This window comes from Urocampus carinirostris, chromosome 3, assembly GCF_059441175.1.
Source record: "Urocampus carinirostris isolate Australia breed hairy pipefish chromosome 3, RoL_Ucar_1.0, whole genome shotgun sequence".
Classification (NCBI taxonomy): Eukaryota; Metazoa; Chordata; class Actinopteri; order Syngnathiformes; family Syngnathidae; genus Urocampus; species Urocampus carinirostris.
Genome location: NC_142351.1, coordinates 21,777,446 through 21,788,861, shown reverse-complemented (window position 1 = coordinate 21,788,861; position 11,416 = coordinate 21,777,446). Strand labels below are relative to the sequence as shown.

General features: G+C 40.4%; 3 protein-coding genes and 1 pseudogene across 4 annotated transcripts in view; 2 read left to right on the top strand and 2 right to left on the bottom strand.

Annotated features, from left to right (window-relative positions):
* Positions 1–259: 259 nt before the first annotated feature.
* abt1 (activator of basal transcription 1) lies at positions 260–6,622 on the bottom strand. Of its 2 annotated transcripts, none has more exons than XM_088331033.1 (5): positions 6,536–6,622; positions 5,228–5,609; positions 1,945–2,120; positions 1,687–1,878; positions 260–663 (listed from the first exon to the last, which is right to left on the bottom strand). In XM_088331033.1, the coding sequence occupies exons 2-5, from the start codon at positions 5,607–5,609 to the stop codon at positions 469–471; spliced, it is 945 nt and encodes a 314-aa protein (XP_088187159.1). In that variant the 5' UTR covers positions 6,536–6,622; the 3' UTR covers positions 260–468. The 2 variants fall into 2 exon arrangements, with proteins under 2 accessions (XP_088187159.1, XP_088187158.1); XM_088331032.1 differs by lacking the exon at positions 6,536–6,622 and adding an exon at positions 6,032–6,133.
* On the top strand, positions 4,458–4,596 carry LOC148369108 (5.8S ribosomal RNA; annotated as a pseudogene).
* rad51c (RAD51 paralog C) lies at positions 6,263–10,666 on the top strand. Its single transcript, XM_088331030.1, has 4 exons — positions 6,263–6,656; positions 7,117–7,348; positions 7,422–7,638; positions 8,557–10,666. Exons 1-4 carry the CDS (start codon positions 6,539–6,541, stop codon positions 9,025–9,027), a joined length of 1,038 nt encoding a protein of 345 aa, XP_088187156.1. The 5' UTR covers positions 6,263–6,538; the 3' UTR covers positions 9,028–10,666.
* Positions 6,858–11,416, bottom strand: part of LOC148369105 (suppressor of tumorigenicity 14 protein homolog) — a 28,484-nt gene continuing 23,925 nt past the window's right edge. The window contains exon 18 of the mRNA XM_088331029.1: positions 6,858–10,125. Coding sequence (XP_088187155.1) covers positions 9,964–10,125 — 162 coding nt within the window. The 3' untranslated portion in view covers positions 6,858–9,963. The remainder of the gene's footprint in view (positions 10,126–11,416) is intronic.

Genomic DNA, 11,416 nt, shown 5'->3' with positions numbered 1-11,416 from the left:
ACACATATTTACTTTAAGTAATACAGACTATACAGTATAAAACAGGTCATTTGTGTTAACAAGTTTCTTTTACTAAATAAACGAAAAACATGTTTAACATGTTTTCTAGTATTTCTCCCCACTGATACAAAGACATCAGATTAGACAAGATCAATCTAACAAAAGGCAAGTTTAAAATAAATCCTGTACACAAATTGGCGTACATAATTTGAAAAGATCAAATAACATAAAATATGGCGGAAACGTATTGGTCGACAGGTATGGGACTGAGTGGTAATAGAAGTTTACTTTTGGCTTGATCAATAACAGACGTGACAATGCAAGTAGTATGCAAATGACATTAGGTTCATGTTAGCTCAATTTTTCAAGCAGGTTATTATTTTTATACTAGACACCATTGTGTAATTTTGCGGGTTTGGGATGATTGTTGGCACTTTAGATTTTGTTTCATCATTCTTCCTGTAGCTGCTAAGATTGCTGGGAGTTAAATATCTTGGATAGCAAGGAGATGTTTGATTGGCTTTTGAGCTGGTGTAGGTGCTCCTTGTCCATTTTCTTTTGGCTGCTTGAGTCCATCATTGTCCGTTTATTCTGATTCCTTTTCTTTGTTTGGATTTCTTCCTCTGTTTGGTGTTGCTTGAAGTTCCATGTTGGCTCCTGCACCTGACAATGACATAATGGTATGAATAAGTAGCATGTCGAGGGCTGGCTTTCAGGTAGAGAGTAGTAAACATTAAGTATGAAACAGGAAAACAAAAACCGCAAAGATGGACAAAGAACCGCAATAATACAGCAAAAATGTTCTTATCAAAGAATGAGCAGCAACAGAAAAAACAACAACGGACAAAGCAAGGGATTTTTTATAAATCTTTTCAGATAAAAAAAGATAGATTCTAAATTATTGTATAGACATAAATTCAGATATTACACACTATTACCAATAGTACATATTATTTCCTTTGCTCTTCAAAAAAAGATACTTTGGTATAAATACATTTAAATACCACATAATATTAAACCACCAGAGAAATGCCGATTGGAATCAGCCAGTATTGTGAGTGCCGATACCTTAAAAAGGCTAGTATTGACATCGATATCTGGTACCAATACTTGCCCATTTTAGACAGGACCAAAGACAAAACTATTTAGTTGTGACCTTAAAAATAAATATGCAAAAGATAAACATATTAAGAGTTTCTTTGGTTTTGGTATGTAATAAGAGTCGCTCATGATTCTATTTTAAGTAATTACAATTTCTTTGTTATCCAATTTTCCTTTTTTTCCGGGTGAGGTTCTGTTTCTCTGTTTTGATTTTGAACATGTCTTCCCTGCAAGGGAAAAAAACAATATAGGGCTAGGCATTTAAAAGTTTCATCCTATTCCCCCAGGGCGTGTGTTTATGTTATATGTTACAAATATTTTGTTGTTTTCTTTTATAAAGTGGCTGATGTTTTTTTGTGCAGAGCCTAATTAAAAAGCAAAAAAAGTCAAACTACAGACTATGGAAAACAACAATAAAAATAAAAAAAGGCAAGCTGACAAAACATTGTAAAAAAGAAAGGATGATGCAAGAAAGTGTAAAAAGAGCAAAAACATACATTGCAAGCAAGATCAATACATTGAAAAATTGGAAAAAAAGTTGACTATCATTTTTCCCTTGATGTGTCTTTGTGCAGGTTAACTCACATGCTGCCCTGCATTCGCCGACTTCCGCTTCTTGCTCTGTTTGTCTATGTGAACACTCTTCTCCACGTTGTTCAAATAAAAGTTGGTTTCACGTTTGGCCTGCGACACTTCTGTACGAAGGCGTTGACGGAGAACCATCTGCTCGTAGGCCAAACGCTCACTCAAGTGCGTCCACTGGAACCTGTGCAGGTACTGCCAAGTCAAAGACTTCCTGTTAGCTAACGATTAGCCATATTGAATAGCAAGCGCCCACCCAACCTTGAGGCTCCAGAGGTCGGACACCAATGTCTGACGTTTGCGGGTCGCCATGGGCGTGTTGTGGAGAGAGGCCGCCACTCGCTTAGCTACACGCTTGTCACGGAACTCAACCCAACCTTCTGTAAATTCACTCTTCCTGGAGCCTTCACGCTTCCTCTTTGCTTTCACCTGCCCATCTGTAACAGAACAACATCTCAGATGAGGGCCAGGACAATGTCACACTGCAGCAAAACAAAGGTAGTGCGCAATTGGAATTAATCATACAAAAAATAAAAGATCTGTTGATCAATGAGCAGAGAAAACATTAAAGGTATTCCTAAATTCTTAAACATGTGAGGAAATAGTACATTTCCATTTTTCCATTAAAATTTAAGATTTTGAGGACCTTTTCAAGACCGCATGCAATGAAATTTAAAACCAATCTCGCTCTTGGGGCGGCAGTAGCTCAGGAGGTAGAGCGCTCGTCTGGGATCCCTTGATCCCAGTTCGAATCCCGGCTTGTCCGTGATACATGTCGAAGTGTCCTTGGGTAAGACACTGAACCCCTAATACCCCCAATAAGCAGGTTAGCGTCTTACATGGCTGCAATACAAGGCCGCTATTGGGAAATGTGAAGCACACAGTAAAGCGCTTTGGGAAGTCATTGACTTGAAAAGCGCTATATAAATGCAGATCATTTCATTTATTCTGGCACACGGACACAGGAAGAGGGGACTTTAATGCCCCGAACCGTAAGAGCGGAAAAGGCATTGCATACCCGGCGGCTGAGGTTTGGTTTGCCAGGGCAGCCAGAGCGCAATGGCACAATGGGGGGACTGGCCCCTGACCTGGCCGCTGCCATGCCTGGACTAAGGGTGGGACAACAGCGGCCGTGAGCAAGACCATGTGGGAGTCGGGGACGGACCGTCGCGGTGGATAGGGGGCGGGGGACCATGCGGTAGAACCAAACACTGCCACACACGCATCATTTTTGCTGGAGACGCATAGTGTCAAATCAACGTGCGTCCCCGGTACGCAACTTTTTTGACACAAAATTGTCATTATTACCCGATTACTTTTCTTTTTTTAACAAAGATATACCGCACTCCAAACTTTTTGTCAGGCAAATCCGCCATTGTTGTTTTGGTCTCGCGGTTCGAGTTTTCGTCTGCACGCCGATCTCGGCAAACGAGATCTCCTTGCTTCGAGATTACGTCATTGTTGTGCTGGTTGTCGGCGAGGGAAGGTTAAGTATGCATACCTGTCAACCTGTACGTTTTTGCCGCATAAAGTACGTTTATTATGATTTTAAGACGTGTGCGACGAACAAGAAAAACGCAAATTTGTCAATGATAGATACCACCCGGTATACACAGACTCGATCACGAAAACGGCAAATCAATTAAGTCAAACCAGTTCCAGTTGTGTAGTGAAAGTCCGTCTCTTTTTCAGCTCAACTCATCAAAGAGAGACGATTCTCAAACGCTTTGATGCATTATATTACAAATTATTATGTTGTATAAAGAAATTAAGAAAAAAAGGAAGTATAAAAGGAGAAAATGAAAAAAAGACAGGTTTGAGGTCATCCCTTTAATCAGTATATTACCAACAATATTTTAATGCAGAAAATGAATTAATAATTTGAATAAGAAAATGTATTATTCTACTTAATTATATTTACATGTATTTTTTTTCTTCTACAATGAACGTCCAAGCGACTTCATTTTTTTATAATAAACCTCATTCATGTCTAGCAACTCAGTGTCTCCCAACAAAATGTTCATTAACAATATATATAAGGAAACACATGTACAATATAACATATTAAACTACATAAATAAACACGTAAAAAAAAAAATCGGTGTAAGATTTTTTTGTATTTTGTAAGGGAAAATACGACAGTTTGTAAGGGAATGGAGCCGTGGAGGTTGACAGGTATGAGTATGCCTCCAACAAAACAGTATTAGGTGAAAATCAACACAAAATTGGTAATTTCTTCAGTGTCAGTAATAAGTCAAAACATAATGCAGAAAGTGATAACGAACGATTCGACAAAAGAAAATTAACAAAATAATCTAGATTAATATAATTATTTCAGCGATATTATTTTGTATAATGTAAAATATTGTTGTGAACTGAAAAATCTTCAAGTTATTACTGATTTGTATTACCAATAAACTGTGATGATTAAAACTGAATGAATATATAGAGCGAGTTCGGCGGACGCGGCGTCACACTGCGCGACGCGAGAAAAGGAGGCGGGCGTGATCGGGCCACCCCCGTAACTGGGGGGAGCCCGCTCACCCGACGACCCCAGTAGCGCAGCGCGACGATAGGCGGTCGTCCTCGCGCGGCGGGCGAAAGGCGGCAGACGTGCGCGGGACCCCCATAACTGTGTTCGTGTCGTGCGTATCGCGCCCGAAAGAAACCGCGCCGGGGGTCAGGGGCTCGCTCGTGGAAGCGGCACAAGTAAAAACCCTGTCGTGAATTTGTCTCCGATCGTCCCAGGCGGACGTAAAATCGCCCAGCTGTACGACTCTTAGCGGTGGATCACTCGGCTCGTGCGTCAATGAAGACCGCAGCTACCTGCGAGAACTAATGTGATTTTCAGCTGCAATTGGCTGGCAACCAGTTTAGGGTGTCCCCTGCCCGGAGATGGCTGGGATGGGCTCCAGTCCCCCCGCGACCCTAATAAGGATAAGCGGTGCAGATAATGAGATGAGATTTTTTTTTTTTTTTTGAAGGGGCGTCGCTACTTCGCTGATTTTCACTTTTAACCGGGTTTAAAAAATAATAATTAAAAAATAAATTAAAAAATGTTGTTTTTTTTGTTTTTGTTGGGGAAGGTGCGCCGGATTTTCACTTATCGCAGGTGGTTTTGGTCTCCATTAACCGCGATAACCGAGGTCCCACTGTATATTTCTTGAGTCCCCCGGAGCGTAGAGTATTTGTAACATTTTTGCATGATTGTGAAAAAAAAAAGGGGGGGGGGGGGTTAAGGGTTATTCTTCTATTTTCTTTATTAATTATCCATTATCCGTTATCGGTCAGTTCATAAAACGCTACAAAGCCTAGGAGCCGGGACTCTTACTCTCAGCCAAAAGGCCAAGCTAAGGTACTAGCCTTAGAGCTTTGCTGCGATCATTGCCAATAGGCTGAGCGACACATGCCAACACTGTCCAAAACTTACACAACATTTTCTGTGCCCAATTAAAAAAAAAAAAGTTAGGGAATGTCTTTATGAAATATTCCAGACACCCCCCAAATAAAGTTGTGGCGAATACAATATATTGTTAAACCTTACCTTCAGGTTGCAGGAAGATTCGTCCAATTTCACCATAACCAGACATAATATTTCTCAAATGTTTGGGCCGGAACCTAGGAGGGATGTGACCTACGTACAGAATCCCTGGGACACACTTTTTTTCTGTGGAAGAACTTCCTAACCCTTTAAGATGTATTCTCTTCTTCTTTACTTTGCTATTAGTTAACAGCTTCTCATCCTCTTCATTCTCCCCTTCGTTGGTTGAGTTGTTTTTCTCCACCTCACCAGTTGATGGAAGGCAATTTTCCTCCTGCTCTTTTTCAGTTGGGGTCATTACTTCCTCTTCGTCCCCTAGAGCTGTCGTCTTATTCCCTTCTTCCACTTCTAACTCATCCGGCTCCTCTTTCTCTCCTTTGCTCATCTGTTTCAAATAAATTAAAATATTTGATTTTTAGGTTATTTACAACATGAAAAAAAACAATTAAAAGGAAAAGAACAATAGTATAGATACGAAATATAATAGTAATAAGCAAAAGCAAGACATAAAAGACCTTTAAATACCACATGTGTCATTTTGTAGCAACGTCAAAAAATAAGTGTAAATTGGCTAAAAATTACAGTTATTCATTTAAAATAATAGTACTGTAATTATTTTACATGTATTCGATGACGCGTGGAACCCCGTGTAGAGAAATGTCTTCTTGTAAACATTGACCACAATGAGAAAAAATAAGGTCACATTTACTTATTATTGATAAGGTTGAGTTATGTGTTAAGTGTGTACTAAAACTTATGCGTTACCTGTTTTTTGCGTCTAAAATAGTAAATATATTACAAATTTACCGTAAGTCTACTCCCTGCAGGCTTCACGTGCGATCGGAGTCGCAATGTAATGACGACATAGTGAACTCTAGAGACTTCCGGTCCCATTTCATAGTAAAAGCACAGGTGGCGTTGCTTTTCTGTAAAATATCAGAATTCGTTTAAAGCGTGTCACTAAAAGATTTGGTTTTGTTACGAAATGTTAATATTTTTTATTTTCAATCCATCATTATTCGGGTTTGTGGGGCATTTGTCAAACGTCATAACATGGAATATGAACATAATGCAAACCGGGCGGTCACTTTAATTTGAAATCAGATGTGTTAAAGTAAGGGAATTCCCGCCGCGCGCGCGGCGAGAAAGTCGAATGGCATTTTAGTCTTTCGTCTACGACACGAGCTATATTTTTTCAAGAACAAATTCGAAAATAGAATGGATCTTTTTTTAATTTGTATCGAGGGTTCCATGGACGTAGATCGAGGCAACTCTTTATGAACACAATAAGCTAAAAAAAACGAGGCGCACAGGATGCAGAGACCGGTGTCCACGCTACGCCTGAGTCCGCAGATCAAAATGAAAATTCTCAACGCTGGGTTTCAGATGATCGATGACGTCATGCAAGTCACTGCATTGGAGCTTAGTAGAGGTATTTATACTGTTACATTCTTCCCCGATTTGAGCGGCTTCAATTTTTAACGAATTTACAAATTATTTGCTCATTGACTATTTGTTGCACATCTGTACCAAAATGCAAATAATCAATCTTCTGAGTAGACTAAACAAAACAAACTGTTGAGGATTGGGCACGATATGCAACTTTAGACAAACTACACATCGGGAAAAAAAATGTTTTTTCTACATTGTGTTTTATTTAAAATGGAATGACAAATCTTGACTTTAACTCGCCATAGACTGAAGAAACAGACTGTACAACAATGGAAAAACATTTGGAAAAAAATGATCGGGGCTACACTCACGCGCACCTACACATACCGGGACAAATACATAAACTGGCGACTAGATCAGAGTGTAAAGCTTCTCTGTACCAGAATGAGTACGTGTGATGGCATCTAAAAACAACTAAAACCTGATGATATCTGGCCTAGAGGCAGGTCTAAATCAAGAAGAGGCACTGGAGGTGTTCCAGACCATAAGGAATGAGAAAGGAGCTGATACAGGATCTTCTTTGACGGCGCTCGACCTTCTGCAAAAGGAAGAAGAGCTAAACTGCATTGTGACATTCTGCTCGCGGTTAGATGCAGCACTCGGAGGAGGTCTTCCTGTCGGGAAAACTACAGAGATTTGTGGAGCACCGGGAGTGGGAAAAACTCAACTTTGGTGAGGAGACAAGCACTTCATAGTTATTTTCAAGGCACTTCGTAACCCTAATGGAGATCAATATGGTCTGCAGTCTGCAGCTGGCTGTGGACGTTCAAGTACCTTCTTGTTTTGGAGGTTTGGGGGGTCAGGTGGTCTTCATTGACACAGAAGGAAGCTTCATGGTCCAAAGGGTGGTGGACATTGCTGCGGCAGCCGTCCGCCATTGCACCTTACTGGCTGAGGATTCTGAGCAACGCGACACGGCTTCTGCTTTCACCGTACAAAATATACTGTCCAACATCTTCCTGGTAATAGTATCTTTGCTTCTGTGGCAGGAATTAATGCAGGGGTTGGAAACGTACGACTCGCAAGCTAGATATGGCACCAAAGCGATACAAGGATGGTTCAGTCCAGAATATATAGGACAAAGTACTAACAACAGTTTACAGTCAGGGTGTTACACAAACAGCCCCCGTTTTGGCTGTATGTCTCATTGGAATTCTGTATATGGAAGCTCAATAAACAATGTATACAGTATTCACTGTTAAGGCACATTATGATGAAAACTCACAGAACTGACAACACCCAAAAACCAACACCAACCAAGCACCCAGAGCAATTTAATTTGGATGAGCGATATGGGTGGGGAGATCTCTGCACACATAGCGCACACCCTTCTCTCTTGCCCAGCGCCCTCTGCGTCAAAAAGTCACATGTATCCTTCTCATTTGTGGTATTTGGTGACATTTTTACAGAAGAACTTTGCTCATACCTCAATTTGAAACCCTTATTTACGACATAACTTACTCAAAACGAGTCTCAACGGTTTTAAATAACTGTAGGAGACACATTTTAAGTGGTATATTTTTTTATATGGACACCGACCCTAGCATTATTATACCTTCATGGATTTTCTTCAAATCATCACTGTGAGTGATATAAAATGCCTAACAAATTTGAATTAGCCTTGAGGTGGTTTTGTAGAATTTCGTCTTTGAACATATGGTGTGGCTCTCCCCCCCCAAAATTATTATTATTATTATTATTTTTTTTTGCTTTTTTGGCTTTTTGAGTGAAAGCGTTGCCCAACCCCTGAATTAATGTATAAAAGTGTAAAGTATGTGGCGACAAATAGAAGTGTAGTTGCACTAGAGATTAAATAGGGAGTGATTTCAAAAACAAACCGATTGATGTCATCATCCGTTTGCTTCCTTGTTGTGCCTCAGGTGCGCTGCCATGACCACGTGGAGCTCCTTGCCCAAATATACCTGCTGCCTGAATTCCTGTCACAACATCCCAAGGTCCGCCTTCTGGTGATTGACAGCGTGGCCTTTCCCTTCCGCCTTCACTTTGATGGGTTGCTAACTAAGCGTACCCGCTTGCTCAATGGCCTGGCTCAGCAGCTTATCTCCATGGCGACCAAGAATGATGTGGCGGTGGTCCTGAGCAACCAGATGACAACGAGGCTGCAGGGTGGACAATCTCAGCTTGTCCCTGCATTGGGGGAGAGCTGGGGCCACACGCCTACCCTGAGACTCCTCCTGCGGTGGGCGGGGTCGCAAAGACAAGCGACCATTTTTAAGTCCCCCCATCATGAGGAAGCGACGGTTAATTATCAAATTACAACAGACGGTTTCAGAGACGACGACCGATCGGAGCAGCCGCCCAGTAAACGCCCCCGAACACTTGACAACTAAGCAGCTCATTCGTACGAAAAACTAGTATTTCAGATGAGAACTACCTAGGGAACAATGTAAACAAGACTTTCGCCTCCAATAAAAATCTCCATAAGCCTTAAAACACAAACTCTGTTTTTAACATGTTTTAAGAGAGTCCAAATAGTCTGACAAAACCAAACAACATCATTTGAGATGTAAACATTACATAAAGTACATTATCAAGGCAAATCGAATTAAATCAAATTGAACAAAATTAAATTTATTTATAAACCACTTATCAGCCAAATAATTGCCACTCAAAGTGCTGTATAAAAGCATCCAACAAGACAGTAAAATCCCCTGCTTTCCCAGTAATGTTGGAAATCATATTCTTCAAAATCTGAATGAGAAGTTCAAGAGCATGTGTATTATGGGAACGATTCCCCATATGTCCAATATGCGCACCACCCGAGACACTGCATACATCATGTCGGTAATCCAGATGAATCGCGTGTGCTGGTGTTAAGACATTATGTTGCTGTAATGGGCGCCATATTCACCTGCAAACATAGAAGAACTGAATCAGAGAATCAATACAGCTCTGGAGACTGTTACCCAGTGTGTTTGGCAGGAGCTAGATTACCGACTTGACGTATGCCATGTGTCAGGCGGTGCACATATTGAACGTTTGGGAAATTGTTCACATAACCCACTAGCTTTTGAATTTCTCATTCTTATTTGGAAGAATACATTTTATGATCTTCAAAATGAATACCTTTTAATGTCGTTGTCCCTAATCATGTACTTTCTGTGATACATACATCTCATAGGATATCAAATTCTTTTTTAAACACCTTGTATTGTTGGGTTTTGTAGCATGATCAAAAGTTGTTCTGGTAAATGACCCCTCAATAGTTCTCACAAGTAATGTGTGCACCTTAACTTAAAACACTAAGTCCTTGCGGTAGTTTGTTGCTAAATGCCGCTGTGCTCCTTGATCCAGTTGCGATATTGAGTCACGCGTGTGTAGACTCCTGGCTTGTTTCTCCGAGCGCAGCCGTCGCCCCAGCTTATCACACCAGCCAAGAAGACCCGCCCACTTGGGCTGATGACTGACAGCGGCCCCCCTGAGTCGCCCTGTATGTCAAAGATGAAAGGAAAGTGGGCTGTTTCAAACATAAATGTGACAAAATCCAGTCCCTGAAAGACAGTCCATTTATGTTAGAAAAGTTTCCCTATTCAGTCACAGCTGAATCGGATCATTCTGTAAAGCCTGCTGACAATTCTCATGTGTTAGGGGGCAGACACTTAAAACAGTGGTCCAATAGTCCTGAATGTTTTCAACTTTGTAGAGATTAACTAGTCTTGAATGACAGTTCTGCAAAGCGATGGCCTAAATCCTGCGTGATTTAGATGTTTGCCTCCTTTAGCAGATTTCTGCAATGTTTGCAGATGATATGGTTCTCTAAATTTTTGGTAGTTGTTTTAAGAGTGTAAAGTTTAAAGGAGACATATCCAGTGAGTCCAAGCCCTTTGAAGAGTTGACTTTGGGACAACAATTGTTCTTACGGACAGACATGACCTGACTTATACAAATGTACCCGTTGCAATGTCAGAAAATGGTCAAACAATGTTAAAAATGGGAATCAATTACATTGATGTAATCATCGAGCTGCTACTGGGCGTGAGGGTTGGCGTTATCACGCATGTGTGAAGCAAAGGTTGCCTTGAGACTCCCCATAAGGGGGTGTGTCTTGATTACTGTATATTGAACTATCAAAAACGGTAAAAATAATTCACTTTAAGTTGTGTGTAGCCACCCCATCAGAATAACTAAAAAAAAACGTATGTGGTGCTCCGAAAAGGCCAGACGACTTTAGAAAAAGGATAAACTCGCCTCTTCAATTTAATTGGTAAATTTATTATTTGTTAAAAAAATTTATTGACCACCCACATTTAGCTAAACCTTTCACAAATAACTATTAGCATTAGATGATTAACGGTATATTGTTTTATATGACGCAATGGTGATTTATTTGATAAAAAAATATATATATTTTGGGGATAATTATCACCAAGAAGTAAGATTCTTTGTACACAAAAACTATGCCTCGCCCAAGAATTTCATTAGCTAAGGAGTGGAGGTGGACTGATTGGCGCAAAAAATGTGTTGGGATTCTCACTGATGTGTGATTGCAGCAAAACACTACTGTACTTTGATTGTGTTTATGGTGAGGAATTGTCATTTTTATAGACAAGAGTTTCAATGAGATAACTAGCCTAGATACATCTCCTCCAAAATATGTATTTGTGCGTCCTTAAGGACTAGAGTTTGACACCTATGCCAGGTAAAGTCCAACTGTTGGTAAACAGCAGTACATAAAAAAATGTTTTTTGTTTCTCAATCCTCTCATGACTTTTCAAGGTG